The following is an 18,757-nucleotide window of genomic DNA, read 5'->3' as shown; positions in this document are numbered from 1 at the left end:
TGGGCCTTAACAGGTGACGCAGTAAGAAAGAAAATCTCTATGAGGTATTTGCTTTCCACAGGCAAGACAATTATTAATTTTTTCTGACATCGGTTAGAGCAAGAAAAAAGGATCTCCAATGGGAGACTTATCTTTTAGACAACTTCAGATCCGAAACTTGAAAATGAAAATTTCAGGAGTCGGCCGACCGGCACTCGCGAACTGCTTCTGCTTCGGGGACCGCACGGCAAGAAAGACTGATGTAATGGCGTTGGCTGCATGTTTTATACCCCCTGACGTCATGGAAGAAGCGACGGCATCTGACACAGAAATCCCAAGACTCTGGTATTCAGGCCGGCCTGAGGGCTACCTGCAGGCAGATAACCCAAATGTGATGACTGCAACAGTGAAACACGAAGAACATCTGGGGAATGATCGTTAGCCTCACTGGGAAATGGTTTAGTTACCTCCCTGTCCTGGAGAGGGTGTGGAGGTAGTGCCATCATTAACATCTGTACAGCCAGGATCCAGCAAGGACAAAAGCAAACCTCATGGCTGGCTGAATGCTCCCCAGACAGATCTCACATCTATGGTCATTGTGAACTCCCTGCTACAGAGGAACAAGTTGGTGTAAGTAGGCACAGGGCAAAAAAAAAAAAAAACAACATCCAGATAAAATACAGTATCCACAGGATAGACTATAGTGGAGGAAAATTCATGATGTCTCTGAATAAGGCTCTTCCAAGAAAGAGAAGTGAAATTCTCATGCCACTCAATGGATTTTTCTCTACATTTGAACAGATGCTACTTCAAAGGAGAAATTCTACTAAGGGAGACTGGTGAAGGAAGATGAACAATCATCTCCACTCTGGGTCTCGTTAAACAATGAAAAAATATTGGGATGTGCCAGCTTCGCAGGAAGAAAAGGATAAAGCTCAGACTATGACTGAAATAGGCTCGATTATCAGTTTGGGTACCTGTTGGAGCTGACACGGTGGGGGGATAGTGAGATGGCTTTGCCAGCTCACTTCTCCTGCAGGGGAAGGATGCAGAAATGCACATCTAGGGTGTATGGTCTTGTGGTCCACTCTGTAGTGCAAACCTGACGCTCAGGGAAAGTACAGTTTTGTACCTACCATAAATGTAGATGTTCGAGTGCTAATACAGCTGCAGTAATAACATATGGGTTCTCTGCTGTCAGGCGGTCCCTCGGTCGGACGAATTCCAAAGTCTAGGTCTGGCGTCGGTTGTTGTCGCTTCCTTTCCAGACGTCAGCGAGGCAGGAGTATATAAGACACAGCCGACGCCATTTTCTTCAGTCTTTCTTGCCCCAGATGTCAGGTGCCCCCAGAAGGAAGGCAATACATAAATTATATTTATATACATGCAATGCAATGTAATCAAAAACAGTAGTTGCAAGCAAATATACCATAGAAGGATAACCCAAACAGGTTGTATGAAGAGGGGTTAGGTCCTAAGCCTTTACCAAGAGGGGAAGGAGGGAGGCAAATTTGTACTGCAGCTGTATTAGCACTCGAACATCTACATTTATGGTAGGTACAAAACTGTACTAGGTTCATCGTGCATACAGCTGCAGTAATAACATAGGGGTAGAATCCCAAAGCTACGCACAGGGTGGTAGGCACTAGGTAGAACTGGGATGAGTCAGAATGCCCTGCAACACAGCAGTAGCAAAGCCTGCTCTAGTTTTGGAATATAAAGGCAGGTGATAGTGTCTTGTGAAGGTATGCACAGAACTCCAAGTGGCTGCCTCCAAAATATCTTTGGTAGGGACTCCTCTGAGGAAGGCTGTAGAGGTAGCTGTGGCCCTGGTGGAGTGGGATCTGATGCCTGTAGGGACAGATTTTCCATGATAGGAGTAACAAAAACGTATGCAGTGGCCTATCCATTTTGAAATTGTCTGTTTGGTCACTGGCTTCCCTTGAGCTCCTACAGCATAGGACACAAAAAGTTGTTGTGATTTCCTAAAGGCTTTGTTCTGTCCAAGTAATAACGTAGCTGTCTATGGATGTCTAAAGAGTGTAGCAGCCTTTCCCCTTTGTTTTGAGGATTGGGGTAAAAGGTAGGCAAGTGTATGGCTTGATTTAAAGCTACCCTGGATACCACTTTAGGCATAAATGATGGGTTGGTTCGAAGGGAAACCCTGTCCTGATGGAAAATGAGAAAGGGCTGCACAGCCATGAGTGCTTGTAGTTCCGAAACCCTACGAGCTGAGGTAATGGCCAGAAGGAAGGCTGTTTTCCAGGACAAATGTTGCAAATCTGTTGAGGCAGCTGGTTCAAAGGGAGGCAATGTTAATTTTTCTAGAATATAATTAAGATCCCAGGCTGGCACTGGTTGTTTCCTTGGTGGTCTTATATTCTTAGCCCCTCTGAGGAACTGTCTTAAGAGTGGGTGAGAGAATAAGGGTGGATCCGTGTTGAATTCTGCAGAAATGGCTGAGGCATGGATTTTTATGGAGGAAAATGAGAGTCCACTGTTCAGCAGCTCAGCTAGATACTGTAATACCAGAGGCAAATTTAGTTTTGTAGGGTCTTGGCCTTTTTTCTCATTCCAAGAGCAAAACCGTTTCCATTTTGCTGAGTAAGCCGTTCTAGTAGATGGCCTTCTGGCCTCCAAAATGACATCCTGTACCTCTTTGGAAAGTAAGTTCTGTTGAGGTGTTAAGGAATTTTCCATGCAGTGAGATTGAGTGTTTTCAGCTGACTGTGAAGAGTTTTGTAGTTGTGCTGAGTCAGCAGAAGAGGCATTAGAGGTAGGGACCAGGGAGGAGTATGTGTTAGGCTCCTCAGGAGTGGGTACCAGTGTTGTGTTGGCCAGTCTGGGGCAATCAGTATCATCTTTGGTCTGTCTGCTCTTGCTTTCAGGAGCACCTTGGGCAGAAGAGGCAGAGGTGGGAAAGCGTAAACTGTTCATGCTGTCCAACTGAATGAAAGGGCGCCCACTCTCCAGGCCTTTGGATGAAAGGTCCTTGAACAAAACTTTTCCAATTGATGATTCCTGTGGGAGGCGAAGAGATCTATGTCTGGCCTCCCCCACGCTTGGATTATCTTTGTAAACACTTGAGGATGCAACTTCCATTCGTGTGGATCTGTCATATTTCTGCTTAGATTGTCTGCCAGCGTGTTTTCCAAACCTGGCAAGTACTGTGCTTGAAGTTCGATTTGCCATTCCAGAGCCAAGTTCCAAAGTGTCATGGCTAGTCTGCACAGAGGGTATGAATGTGTTCCTCCTTGTTTGTTTATGTACCACATAACTGTGGTGTTGTCTGTTCTTATCAATAATTGTCCTGGATGCAGGAAGTCCTTGAAAGCTGTAATTGCATTTATCACTGCTAGCATTTCTTTTTGATTGATGTGAAGGTGCTTTCCTTTTGGGACCATTTGCCCTGAATGCACCTGTCTGTCATGTGCGCCCCCCAGGCGTAATCTGAGGCATCTGTTGTGATGACTTGATTTGCTTGAGGCTTGCAGAATGGGAGACCTGTGTTTGTTTGACATGCTTGAGCCCACCATAGAAATTCCTTTTGCAAACATGGAATTATTGGTATTATTGTTTCCAAACTGTGGTTGTGTTGAGACCATAGATTTTTTAGGTACCATTAAAGTTTCCTCATATGCAACTTTGCACATGGGATTAAAAGAATGCAAGATGCCATAAAGCCCAGAGCCTGCAGGATTTTCCTTGCAGTAAGCCTGGTACAATTTGCTAGCATTTTGAAGTACTGAGTTAGTTGCCTCTGCTTTTCTGGTGTAAGATAGGCCATCTGGGTGTTTGTGTCCAAGTTGGCACCCAGGAAAGTTATTTTCTGAGCTGGTGTTAGCCTGGATTTCTCTTTGTTGATTGTGTATCCCAGAGCATTCAGTAAACGTGTTGCATAAGCCAGATGTTCCAGAAGTATGCGCTTGCTGTCCGCTTGTATCAGGCAGTCGTCCAAATAAGGGTAAATTAGTATCCCTTGAAGTCTGCAGTAGGCAATTACTGATGCCAGGCATTTCGTGAATACTCTGGGCGCAGTAGATAAGCCAAAGGGCAATGCAGAGAATTGATAGTGGATTGAACCTGCAAGAAATCTGAGGTATCTTCTGCAGCTTTGTCTGATAGGGACATGCAGGTATGCCTCCTTGAGGTCCAATGTTACCAGCCAAAACCCTTTGCCCAGCATGGGAAGAAGCTGCTGTAATGTGAGCATCTTGAATTTTGGTACGAGTAAGAATGTGTTTAGGATGGATAAGTCCAAAATGGGTCTCCAGTCGGTTCCTTTCCTTGGTACCAGAAATAGCCTGGAATAAAAACCTTGACCTTGTTAGTGAGTAGGTACCTCTTGAATAGCTTTCATGTCTATGAGCTTTGAAATTTGTAGTAGTGCCTCTGCCCTTTGATTGTGTGGCAGGTTTGGCATGCCTCTCATTTTTGGGAGAGTGTGAAAATGAAATCTGTAGCCTCTGTTTATAACGTCCAGGATCCATTTGTCTGTTGTGACCATATGCCAATTTCTTGTAAATAATGCCAGCTTTCCTCCCAAGGGTGCTGCCAGCTGAGACTTGCTTGGCATGGAAAGGAGGAAGTTATTGGGTTTCTTTCCTGTATTGCTGTGCATTGTTTTCGCCACTCTTGGTGCTGGAGTTTGCCATTGCCTGCCTCTATATGATCCTTGTGTTAGCCCTCTGCCCCTTGTGCGCCTATATCTACCTCTTTGGGGCCTGTCCGTGGCTGGAAAGGACCAGTTTTTAGAAGGCCAATTTCTGCTAAAACGTGGTGGTTGAACCTGTAGAAAAGCTTTGACAGTTTGCATAGATTTGGCTTTTTCTTCCATTTTCCGTAGTATCTCCTCAGCATTAGTACCAAACAGCACATCCTTTTGTAAAGGAGCATCTAGTAATTTAGCTTTCACATGATCAGGCAAGATTTGTTCCCTAAGCCATGCATGCCTAAGAATGACTGATCCTGTAACAGCAGCTCTACTTGAGGCCTCTATGGCATCATAACCACATTGTAAAGTGTGTTTACCCACTTGTTCTGCACTATGCATCATATCCTGCAACTCCTTCAAATCTGGTTGTTCAGGTTGAGACATTTTATTTCGTAATTGTGATAACAGAAACTGCTGATATTTAAGCATATGAAACTGACAATTTAATGCCCTCATGGCTAGGGTGGCCGAGGTATATACCTTTTCCCCCCACCTTTCTAAGGATCTTGACTCTCTTTCGGAAGGTAGTGGATTCTTAGCAGTAGAGGCCTTCATTCCCTTGGGACCTTGAGAAATGGTTTCAGGGTCAGCATCATGGCTTTTGAAAAGAAATTGGTGAGAGTTAGGAACTCTGTAGTACCTATCAGGCTTGACTGGGGCAGGAGGCAGAGAATCCGGGTTAAGGCAAGCCTCCGAATAAACATCAAGTACATCCAAGACAGGAGGTATAGCCAGAGGTCTGTGTTGAGGCAACAAAAGAAATTCCCTCAGTCTTTTCTTGGAATCAGAAAAGTCTTGTCCTTCCCAATGGAAGTGTTCCCTCAAAGTGTGCAAGGTTTCCCCAAAAGAATAATCCTCAGGAGGAGATACAGAAGGAATGGCTTGCTCTGCATCAGAATCTTCAAAAGGGGAGTAAGAGTGTTCCTCTACATCAGAATGTTCTGAAATAATGGAGCCCTGATCAGAGGAGGGAGAATCTTCCTCCACTCTAGGCCTCTTGTCAGGAGGGGGTTGGGAACCCCTGATAAGAGTAATTAAATCCTCAGCCATTTTAAGCATCTGTTTTTTAGGCATGGGGCCTGTGGATGGGCCCTGTGCAACAGGCCTCTTGGGATGCCTGGCTGATTTGGATTTAGTAAAGGCCTTAATGGAAAATGAAGATGAGGGTCTAAAGACACCATGGGTGGAAGTGGACCTGTCCACATTAGGAGACTCAACGCTCAAAGTGGCTTCGGTGGTTGTAGTCTGGGTATGGGCCGAGGTACCTGCGGTCTCGGGTACAGAAGACCCCGCCAAAGAAGTGTCGTCGGTAGTCAGGGACTGCATAGGCATCTCGCTGAGAACCGGACCACGTGTAGCCGGTTTTGGCGTGGTGTCGGTGGAGACAGCGGACCTTGTGTGTCAGTCCTTGTCCTTGCGTTTTTTGGACAAAACTGTAGTCGGAGTCTCCGACGACATTTTATAATCAAATGCTTTACCAAATAAATGTTGGGCGAACTCCGCCCGACGCTTGATAGTGCGTTTATTGAAAGTAGCACAAAAGCGGCAGCCCGAGACGTCGTGGTCTGGGCCTAAACAAGGTATGCAAAGGGAATGGAAATCCTTATGCAGTATTTGCTTCCCACAAGAAATACAACTGTTAACTTTTTCTGACATCGGTCTGAGGCAAGAAAAGTTTCCCCAATGGGGTACTTAGCTTTAATGAAGACTTCGGTTTCCAAATTTTTCGTAAATTCAGGAACTGGCCGACCGGCACTTGCGAACTGCTTCTGCTTCAGGCACCGTGCGGCAAAAAAGACTGAAGAAAATGGCGTCGGCTGTGTCTTATATACTCCTGCCTCGCTGACGTCAGGAAAGGAAGCGACAACAACCGACGCCGGACCTAGACTTTGGAATTCGGCCGACCGAGGGACCGCCTGACAGCAGATAACCCATATGTTATTACTGCAGCTGTATGCACGATGAACATCTGGCTTCTAATGGGGGGGGTATGGCTATGACTGTCCTGTGGAATTATGTCACTTGCAAAAGTGGGTGACACACCCTTATGGACAACCATTGAAATCCAAACTCTGAGTAACTTCATTACAAGGCATATGCAATTAGGTTGGGGGTCTAAAAAGCAAAAACTCAAACCACCCCAATGGCTGCTCAATGAAAGACTTTCTGTAGGCTCTCACCCCAGTACTTGAGAAGCAAATGGACCACTTGCCTGAGAGAAGGTCTGAAGGATGGCAGGCAGCAGAAGCAAAAACAAACAAAAAAAAAATAGAGAGGGAAAACAGCTCACCACATTTCCAACATTCTCTATAAGAAGTTGCACATGGTGCAGAAAAGGCAGCTACCAATTCCTCAGGTGTAAAGATATGTACCTGTGGGGTTAACAATGGACAAGCATGCATTGGTGGAACAGGTTGTAATCTGTTTTCCACATCCTTTACCCTAGCCATATCAGATTCATGTCACATGTTCTTCACTGGGCCCTCAGTGTGCCGCTCATAATTCCTGGATCTTTTGCCAGATTCCATGATTATAAAACACTGACTTGGCAAATATGCCATACGCCTTATATGCCATAAATCTTAGGTGACAGAGTTGAATCAATGACATTAGTAATGATTCAGGCTGTCCTACATTTCCTTAGGTACATTAGTGCATGCCACTGTGGTTCTGGTCAGAGGCGAGCTGACCACAGGAATATTTCATAGGTGCTTACCTTTTAAATAAATACAAAACCATTTTTTTTTTCAATTACTGCAGGACAGAACTGCACTGTATGAGCAGTGAAGAGGAAATGAAGAACAGTGAGGAATACTGACTGCACGTCTCCTAACAAAGGCACAAATATTCTGATACATTCCAAAGACAGAGATGTTTGAAAGAGACATGCAAAATGGCAGACAGAGGAAGTACCCTGCAGGGAACCCATTTTAGTAGGACCCTAACCCAATCTACTTATTTCATTTTTAGAGAAGGATGCGTTTATGCTTTTCTTTGAACATGTGAAAGCTTTACCTTGTGTGAACAAGTCCACCCCTAATGGTATCTACTTAACGTCATGGCCTAGAGTCACCTGTATCAATAAATAAATCCCATCCCAAACAGCAGTCGCAAAGTGTTCTGCAAAATACTACTCATTGAAGAATTCATTGCAGTCTTGCATACTAACAGGTTAAGTCCTTAACAATGTGATCAAAACAGTGTGAATTCTTTATGTGGGGATAGACTGTGCAATGCTCCAGTATCTGCCACTACAAAATTATAACCTCAATACCAGTGGCGGATTTAGGCCTGGGCGCAGGGGCGTGTGTCACCCCCCTTTTAAATCTGATGTACATTGGTGCAAGGAGGTCAGCAGGCATATACCATGTACAGTATACCCAGCCATGGAGTAGCAAAACAAACAAAAAAAAGTCCTTCCTTGTTGGCTCACTTGCCAATGAGCTTCAGGTTTTTAAGGTCACGTCACAGTTCTATTCATTTCTGCACTTTCGGGGAGGGGTGATGACCAAGCCAGACTAGAGTCGACAGTTGTTATTGGCTGCAGGTGTATTTGGTGGGTTGTTTAATTTCCGTTGACTACAGCTGCAGTCAAATCCCTTTTGGTTTTCTTCTTTCATTAGAGCTGCTGAGCGACTGTTTTGCTTTTCAGCTTCTTCTGCATTTTAATTCCAAGGTTCTTTCTTTTGGAATGGGGACGGACCAGTCCGTTTTCACTTTAGTGCTGTTGTGCGATGTGACTAGTGCAGTAGACACACGCTGGCCTGGTTTACTTATTAAAAAAACACAACCATCACTGCTGTAGACCAGGAACTATATATATTTGTGAAGAAGTAACCAGGAATGTTTGTAGGACGCAAGGAAAGTCTAAGCAGAGTTGAACTATTTCAAGGTAAAATCATTTTCAAATAGAACAATTCATATTTTTGAATCTCTGTGCTTAAGAGTACCAGTCAATCATGTCTAACTTTTGTGATGCTAATTCTCCTCACTTAACATTTCGCATACATTTTGTAAACTGCAGTAAAGCGTTAATGTAGCGTTAAGGGTTCTGTTAAAGACCAGAATCTTCTTACCTTCAAAACCTATTTAATACGAGGGATAAGTAATTTTGTATCTTAAGAGTTTACTTACCTAGTATAACGAAAAGGGGTGTTTTAACATGTACCGTTAATGAATGTTGTTTTGGTCCAATAAGTACAGTCGCATCTCATTTGACCAAAAACAGATTGCTTACCAAAATTTCAGACTCCTATGGGGAGACAAAATCCTAGGTATGCATCTTTCCGAATAGGGGAAGTCCTGTGGCGGAGATACCATCCTTAACTATTCTTCCCTCCGATTAGACAAAGAATGTGAGGAACATAATTCTCTCCACTGTACACGTTCTCTCAGAATGTCCCGATTTTTTTGCCTCATATTTTTGGTTTGTTTTTCACAAAACTGTGGTTTCCTAGAAAATCACTGAAGACTGAAGTTAGAAAATGACATACATTTGAGTTTCAGACTTCATACCCTTAGGAAAATTCATGCTAATACAATACCTGTTATTCTATCAACTTTCTAAGTTTGTAAGATCGATATTTAAAACTTGTCCATATTTTTAGGCCTTTGTTCCCCATTAATTATGGCTTTGTCCAGATTTCTTGCTTTAAGATGTTGACAGGTAAGGACTGAGGAAGTAACTCAGCTCTCTGATGCTGGCTGCTAAGAGAGGTAAATAAGCGAGTCGAGGTACGAAGTGCCGACAAAGTACATGGTAACGGAAAGTGGCCCCCATTTCTTTCCTGTAAATTAATGCGCTTAAGCAAGCTGTGAGCTTCCAGTCTAAAGTTTTGTAATGTTATATTGAATTGACGGGTAATACACCTCTCAACTGTCCAGATTTTTGCCTCATAGTTTTGCTCTGGTCCTCATATAATGTGTGGTTTTCTGGGAAACTAAGTTTATAAATAATTACAGACATCAGAGTTTCAGATTTCATATCCTTCCAAAAATGAATGCAGATGCAAAACCCGTTTTTCTAGCAACATTATAACTTTATAAAAGCAATATTTAAAATCCATCTCTCAGGCAGACTGCACCATGTAAAAGAAGAAATGAATTATATTACTGAAAGAAAATAAAAACAAATTTGGTTAAGCGCTTTCATTTGTATGTTTCAGAAAGTGTGAAACATGGTTACAAAAGCACTTGACCAAATTTGTTTTTATTTTCTTTCAGTAATGCAATTTATTTCTTCCTTTACGTGGTCCAGTCCGCCTGAGTTTGGTTCTGGATAACTTACTTCTGAAGTGTTCCTGTTCGTTTAATAGGTACCCAGATTACTGAACTCCAACGGATCAGAAATGAAGCCTTTTTTGCTTATTTTTTTTGTGAACTCAAGCTGGAGAGATTCGGGAGTTAAATGACTGACTGGTTCAATATTCAGGGCAAGAAGCTCAATTTAAGTATGCTGCTGCTGCTACAGTCTGTACTCAAGAAACAGTAAGCCAATATTTTCATTCCTGCAAGAGAAGGAAGTGAACTGAAAGTGTGTGTGTGGTGTGGTGTGGGTGATTACAGGGGTCCCCATTCTCTTAGTACAGCATTCTGTTCAAACCAAACATAATGGGGGGACAAAGGCCAAAAAATAGGGACAGATTTTAAATAGTCCTTGTAAACCTAAAAGGTTGCTAGAATAACAGGATTTGTGTTGGTATGCATTTTCTACAGGATATAAAGTCTAAAACGGGAATGCATGTCATTATTTAGTGACTTCAGTTAGTTGCCAGAAAACTATGAACTTTATGAGGAACTGATGAAATATATGAGACAAAAATCTGAATATTCTGCTAAAATCTGGACAGTTGAGAGGTACAGATCCCCCCCAAATAAGATGCAAGTGTTGATAAATAAATACATTAAAAACTAACCTTATGACAGACCTAAACTGAAAGATGAATATTTAACACAGCACATGGTCATTGAATGTGCAGATTCATTTAGGAATCTGGTTATATTGTAGATCCAGCTTTAAGTTTTTCTAATTATATCAATCAATTGGCTGATAGTGATATAACTATATTTTATATAAATTGATTTAGTAAGTGTAGAAATTCGGAAATGAAGTCATTGTTTGTTAGTTACATTAGACCCACACTAAAGTTTGAACTAATATGGAAACCTTATAAGAAAACTAGCATGATTAAACTGGAAACAGTGCAGTGGAAATGTACTAAGGGCATCCATGGATGTGAAACTAAGTTATGAAAGACTAAAATATCTGAACCTGTACTGTGTCTCATATAGATATTTAAGAAGAGGCCTTATTCAGCTATGTAGGGCATTTAGAGACAACTACATTTGGAAATGTTTGGGGTTATCAAAAAGTAGAGAATCATCAGACAACCTATGCTGAAGATTCTGTAGGAAATTAGAAGTCTATTAATTGGTTCTCTGAGACAGCAGCTGATGCATGGAATAGACTACCATATTACATTAAAGCAAGCACTAACAGCTTGGACAATTAATTACTAAGGTAGCAACTGTTTAGTATTGGCAGACTAGGAAGGCATTATTGCAGATGCTTGAAATATTTGTATGCATGTGCACTTTCACTCCTTTTGAATAGTTCAGATTACATAATATTCAGTGAATACAATGTAGTATTTGTTAAATATTAATATCACAGGATGTCACCATTTGTTTAGTCACTTGCCAGTCTACATTAAGTATACTGCTGAGTTGAAATGCCTATTGATCAGGCTGCATTATACTAGTCCGTGTCTGTGTTTGCACGGTCAGTGTTAGAACAGGTAGAACCCTTGCCTTTGGAGCAGAAGGCTGTGGGTTCTATTCCCACAACAGTTAGATTAACAACACTGCAGTGCAGCATAATTGGGATACTGCACTCCTGAGTGTGCTGCCCTTGAGATGAGATGTTAAACTGAGGCTCCATCTGTTTGAGATGGGGGTAGCTCTGGTGGAAGCAAAAGATCCCTTGGCAAGGCACGTATTAAAGCATAGTTGAAGTCCCCCGTTGTCCTGGCCAAACTTCCCATAGTAGTATAAATACCACTTCAGCTCTTTCCTGATGTGGCTACCAGCATATTGGGACTAACCCCGTCAAAAAGGATAAAAAAAGTCTTCAAAAAAGTGGCATATCCGGTGCCTAGGGCCTGCGTTATACCTCTCAATCAAGAGAAAGGCAAGGCCCAAAATCAGGGCCAGATTTTATTTATTGGTCTTATAAACTTAATTTTTGGAAGGCGGCCTATTCCAGAAATGGAGGTACACATGTTTATGTACCAGTCATGCTGTTTGGTGTGTTTTGATATTCTAGTATAGGTTTGTGTCTCCACAACAAGTGTTTTCTTTAAAATGTTTCTATTTAGGGTGAATAAGGTCCTAGAATACTGGGTTGTTCATAAGCAAGGATCACCCCTGAGGATTCTATGTGAAACAAAGTATATGGACTTCGCCTTTCGTCTGTCTAGTGAGGAAATTTGGTTGTGGTTTAAGAATGTTTAATTGTTTGGTGAAGTACACACTGAATCAGTCATTATATTCAATTAGAACCCTAATAAGGAAGGAATAAGGTGGTACTAGAACATCATTAGAACATGGGATAATAATGTTTAAAGGATTTTCTAACCACCACAGACCCAAGGGGGGGGGAGCAATGCATGTGCCAGCTATGCCAAGAAAAGGGACTGTGACTTGGCATGGGCATCCAAACATCTCTTTCAGGCATATGTTGAAAAAAAGTTGTACTGCTGTGTGATGCACAGGAATTACCTGTTTCTAGTACCACATCCACAGCAAAAAAAAGTTCAACTGAATGTATACTGCTGTCTTTTCACACATGATATTAGATCAAATCATGGCGATCTTTCCACATCCCCAAATCCAGTATTTCACTTTCCCACTCCCACCCTAACAGTCAACTAACCAGACTGTGCTACCCCCCCCCCCCCCCTTTGCAGATTCCTGGCTCCACCACTATGTTCTGCAGGGGATACTTACTACTGTAGTTATCCTTTATCCAGGAAATACAAATCAGAGTGCAGTGCATCACTCCACCCTTCTTACTCAGCCAGCTACATTTTTAAACGTTGTGACTTAACTGTTCATTATAAAAAAAAAATCCTTTTTGAGATGTTACATTTTTATACTTAGTAGATCAAATTAAAGTTTCAACAGGGAAATGTGACAAGATAATTTTGTTTCATGATTCTAGGCTGTTTGTGCTATTATGATAATGAAAACAAAATATATTACTGCTGTTCATTTAGTTGACCTTTTCTGCAACAGAAGAACCTAACATTTTGAACATACTGGCATTTCACAATGAGCACAGTGGCAATACTACTTCTCAAAAAGCCTGTACAGCATAAGCAAACGAAGTCTACAATAATAACTTTCCTTTTCAATTTGGTTAGTGTGAATGTCTTTTTAAATATGTTTAAGGTGTTTAAATACGAACATGGCAAGCACATTTTTTCATGATTTGATGTATGTAACAGAGCGGTCATTTCAAGCAAGTTTTAAGAAACAAATGTTGAAATGCATGTCGGCATAAGGCTCTGGAATTACAACATTTTGTACTGTGTGGCAGCGGGGCATTGCCTAAACACACTGATTTCAACTGCACTTGCTCTGTGTGTCACAAACTCTATCAGGCTTTCCAAGCCAGCGGGTGAGCCTCTCCAGAAACGTTTTCAAAGCAGGCATCTTCATATACATAAAGGGACTCCTGCTGGTGCATGTTTGCCATCCTTCATTACACTGATGGCATTTTTATCTTGTGGTGTAATCCTGCTCTGATACACAAAAGCAAGTCAGCATCCAGTTAAGTAAGCTTTCAAGTTCCATAACATGCTTTCTATGACTAAGGCACAAAGGAAGTTTTGATTCCCCCACTGCCCAATACCCTTCAGCCATTTTACTTTGCCCTGACACTCTCCAGTGATTTACACACATTTCTACCTGGAAATCAGAATGACAAGGACACACTCTTACAAGCAATGACTGGTGAGACACGTTACTTACATTTGGTACTTGTCTGCAAATAAGGGTATCCTTGCCAGTAGCTACTCTATTGTCCTGCATCACATGCCTGTACACAAACAAATCATTGTACCTTAATCTGATTATCAAGTAGGAGGGGGCAAAAGGAGTGCAAAGTAAAACACTACTCCCTGAATTACTCTTGGTCAACTTTCACAAGGACTTTTAAAGAAACTATATATATATATATATATATATATATACATACACACACACACACATATATATATATATATATATATATATACACACACACACATACACATCCACACTGACAACATATGGCAATGTCAAGTCAAAGCATGCTCATAATTTTATTATAATTACACTTTGTTTCAGGTCTCTGTTGCTCATAAAGCTCTTCCAAAATGGTATATACTTTGTCAGACCTATGTTAGGTCTGTGAGGTGAGCACTACAAAAAAAGAAGCATAAGCGAAAACACAATGCAAGAACACAACTTTGCAGACTGACTAGATATAATCTAAATACTCTGACATGCAATTCTAACTGAGCAAGACAAAAGGCATACCCTCATCCTTGATTAACACAGATGTCCCATTATCTTACAATTTCAGATACAGCAAAACAGAAGCATGCATTTATTAATGCAGAACATACCTGCTCCTCGGCAGAAACATGGATTCTTTGATGAACACTGAACCAGAAAGGAGGATATACCAACAGGTACCAATGTCATCAGGGCTGGAATGGAGAGAGGGGAACAATGATAAGAAACATGACAAAGGCAAACAGCAGGATAACTGTGGTATGGATCAAATTCACAAGGTATTATGGTCTGGATCAGCATGAGGGCAGCATATCACAAAGGAAAACAGTTTATTAACCCTAGTTCAAACTCACGAGTTGCTAGAAATGCACAGTGCAATATTACTGATGCTGCAGATATCGGAGTATAATTGTAAGAGGAAAGAAAAAAGTTTATCCAGTGGCTTCCATAATCCCTGAGCTGAATATGATAGCTAAGCATTACTGTAATATCAAAAATGCACATACTGGGATTTAAAAAAGTCATGCAGCTTAATTCTTCTCCTAGTGTTAAGTACCATCACTCCACGAAGCTCAATACAGAAGACAAACTACAGATGAATGACATGATGTGGAATATTCACTTTAAACATTGGCAGTCATTTCCAGCTGTAAGAGGGGAAGAATCTTTTTGTTCTATCCACACACAACAAATCCTGCTTTTAAAAAGGACAGTTGCAAAGAATGTTATCAAGTGAAAGAAAAGGGAAGATGTGCTCCGTTACACAACTGACTGTACACCAAATTATTGTAAGATACTTGGATCTTACAATATAAAAAATGAAATGACACCATTATAAGGGTCAACTTTCTTTACCTGGAGAGGGAGAGAGAATCCTGCAGTGCAATATTTTGAGATGCAGAAAACAAAAGGGTTAAAAGGTGACCGAGTAGTCTCAATTATATATGTCAGACTCTATAGCTTGGCGTAATACTCATGGTCACCACTGGAAGCAATTGGCTCCAAACATCTACACTAAATTCTCATCAAATACTGATTTGTAACACTATTTCCACAATTTAATCAAGACGCACAACTGCATATTAATTATTTACTTTAATAACTAAAGTATTCTAAATCCTGTCAAAGTTACACTTGTAAATGCATTCTGTCATTTCTATATGCATAACTGGAAGTGTATGCTAATCATAACTGACTTTTTCTGTTATAATCCAAGAACACAAGTCCTTACACATTTAAGTCAGTATCCACAGTACATTAATGTAAGCATTATGGCAAAATAAATAAATAAATATAAGCATACAGTCATTATAAAAAAAAAAATAACAGTACACACATCAACTCATAGCAGCTGAGGAACCCTTGAATGTTGTGTTTAATTAAAGCACTTAATGTCTCACTGTGTACAATACACATTGTTCAACCAGCATCGTGTTCCTCCCACCAGGGTCTTCCCTTTTAAGAATTTTCTTATATAACTCTACAAACTGCTCTACTATTTTTGACCACTATCTCTTCCAGAAATATTTCTAAATCATCCATTACTCATTCTAGGAGTACAAAATTTGAAAGTAACATATAGAGTAATTAACATGCTGTAAAGGTTAGCAACTAATGGGGGAAAACGTCTTTAGCAGCTTATGACAGTACCGCAACAAAACACATGCAGCAGCAATAAAATGATTCTAAAAGCTGTAGCTTTTTAATAGGTCTGTGTAAATCATCTGCAATAAGATGCTGAAGAAAACTCTGAATTGAAATCCATATTTTGGTTTTGCAGAACTGAAGTAATGCTGTACAACATTTGTAACAGTGAGTTAATTTACATTTTCACAAGCACACGCACAGACAGACTATTAAGCATAAAGCACAGAAAGCGAAGACATTTAATTGCACTTTGTGCCTTAGGATTTATCTAGTGAAAGGGATCTTGGAACACAGACTTACTTATTCATTTTGTTAACCAAGTAAAGTGAGCTGCACAGTAGTACCCTTTACAAAGCTGAATCCATTTTCTTACAAGGACAGAAAAATGCAATACTTTAGCGGTTTAAACTCTTACAGTTTGACATCAAACAACATGATACAGTTAATTTTCATACAAAATAGCCACATTTTTCTCATATAGTGGCCAGAAAATGGAGTAACACAAGTCAGCATCTCACAGGATTTCCCTGCCCCTTTCCACTGTCACCTGTTTAAGATGGCTCAAAATGCACCTGACATGCTTAACATCTCAAAACCAGTACTTTTAAATATAGCTCATAGCTAGCATAAAATGCCATGTGCTGTACAATACTTACCTTTCAGGGACAACCTAGGATTTACATACATTAACTGCATTGGAGTGACAAGACCAAGGACATCAAACGCTATGAATTAGGCCTTAAGCACAACAAATACTGCAGGCATACATGGTTTATATTAGAACATCGAAGTTTCAAAACTTCGAATGTTCTAATATCGATCCCTATTCAGGGAAAGCTGAAAATATCAAAGCAAAAGAAAAGCAAATTTTTCCTAGGGAAAGAATTTGGCTGTCCATTTCTGTTGCTTTGGTATTTTCAGCGCTGTGGTGGAAAGTTACGGGTCAGGTTCAGGTAAGTGTGAGATTGAGTGCGGGTTAGGTTAGTTAGGGTTAGGGTGCAGGTTAGGTATGTGTGTGACTGTGTGGACATGAGGGTTAGGGCGGGTTAGGTGAGTTAGGGCGCGGGTTAGGTATGTGTGTGATTGTGTGGACATGAGGGTTACGGCTGGGTAGGTGAGTGTGCGATAGTGACAGACCTTAGGGTTTGGGTTAAGGTAAGTGGATAGTTAGTGGTGTGTGTATAGTTTAGTGTAGGGTTAGGTGTAAGATTTTAAGTGTATGTGTGTGGATTGCTGTTTGTTTGGTATGCTTGTGTTGTGTGTGTGTGTGTTTTGGAACAGTGAATTTTTTCCCTAGGAAAAAATTTGCTGTTCTGTATGTTCGATGTTTTCAGCTTTCGCTGAATAGGAGTCGATATTAAAACATTCGAAGTTTTGAAACTTTCTTTGAAACTTTGATACGTTTTGGAATATTCCATGTTGATTACTTTATACCTGACCTGTTGTGAAAACATAAAAGTCATGCTTTGGGTGCAAGTTTCAGGGGTGACTCCCTAGACCCAAGGGCATCCAATGATGTCCAGCCTAGAGAATACATTATGTATTTATGTACTTATCGCTCAATCTCAGATAAAACTATTCAAAGAATTATAACTGATTAACTCTTTATATGCAGTAATAATTTTACATTCTCCTCACATCATCAGTAGCACAAGTATGAGCACATCAACCCCCCCCCCCCCCCCACACACACACACACACCCTGATCAGTGTCAGGAGAGATGCTATAAAAAAAAACTCTCTCTAAAAGGCAGAGCCAGTATGAATGCTGCCTTCCCCATTTGAATAATGCAAATAAAAGATCCATACACGACCGGTACTATATATGTCAGAATAAAAAAATAAAAGTGGAACTTTATAAGTTCTACTAAATGTAGAAATGCTTACTATGTGGTGTCATATTAGTCCAGATACAAAGAAGGTAGCCAGTTTCCAAGATTAACATTTGGAACAATCCAGCCCAGGAACTGTGCTAACTAGCCAAGCCAAATGAGAATGAACCATTACGAATAACACAGTTTTTGTTTGACAGCATCATCTGTGAGAATGTGTTCAGTACCTCAAACATTAATTCACCTTCCAATTAATCTTACTACACATGCACTGAATCAACTGTACTGTATACAGACTATACGTTTTAGTCCTAAATCTGTCCAAAGGAGGATGGCATATTACTCTGGAGAACGTCTGTAAACCAGTCTTTTAGCAAGCGAGTACGACACTGTATTAGAATGTCTCACTCTCCCCTTCAGCCAAATGGAAAGAAAAGGTAAGGGGTGTGCGGGACTATTCCTGGCATCTGATACCAGTGGCAGCTGATGGACTGCTATACAAGGGCCAAAAAAAAAAGAGAGAGTCTTCCAAAATTACAACATTGTACAACTAAAGGACAGGCAGCATATGTATGCGGCACTGCTCTTCATTCAGGAAGTCAACACAAAAGTTTTCAAAGCAACTGCGATACTGCTGTAGCTGACTTCTATGCTCTCTGCAGAACCAGTCTCTTTTTTCAAACTTTCAAGGAAAAGATTTCCTTAATCATTAATGAAGTGTAGAAAACTACAAAAAAGTACCAGAAAATAAAACTCAAATACTTCAAGCTTATCAACACGACTCTGCATATCATCTGCAAAAAACTGCTGACTATTTCTATTCCGTTCCTATTCTTCAGCTCTGTTACTAATGCTTTAATTGTTTTACAAATTGCATACTTTCACTTGATAAACTCAAACTGAAAAGTGTGTCTTTAAACACTTGTTCCATTAAGCAGTTTTTTGAATGAGAAATATTTAAAAAAACAAAAAAAAACATTTACCTGTCATTGAAAGCATTTCCCAAAGTTAAACAGTTACAACA

At 40.6% G+C, this 18,757-nt stretch overlaps 1 protein-coding gene across 11 annotated transcripts in view; it reads right to left on the bottom strand.

Moving 5' to 3' along the window:
- Positions 1-18,757, bottom strand: part of RAPGEF2 (Rap guanine nucleotide exchange factor 2) — a 2,418,607-nt gene that overhangs the window by 1,517,184 nt on the left and 882,666 nt on the right. For all 11 annotated transcript variants that reach the window (XM_044062055.1, XM_044062064.1, XM_044062056.1 and 8 more), the window contains exon 4: positions 14,365-14,448. In XM_044062055.1, coding sequence (XP_043917990.1) covers positions 14,365-14,448 — 84 coding nt within the window. The remainder of the gene's footprint in view (positions 1-14,364; positions 14,449-18,757) is intronic.

Source organism: Protopterus annectens, chromosome 2.part1 (genome assembly GCF_019279795.1).
Source record: "Protopterus annectens isolate FY-2018-M chromosome 2.part1, PAN1.0, whole genome shotgun sequence".
NCBI classification, from domain to species: Eukaryota; Metazoa; Chordata; order Ceratodontiformes; family Protopteridae; genus Protopterus; species Protopterus annectens.
Note: the sequence above shows the minus strand (reverse complement) of the source record. Positions and strands in the feature narration are given on the sequence as shown.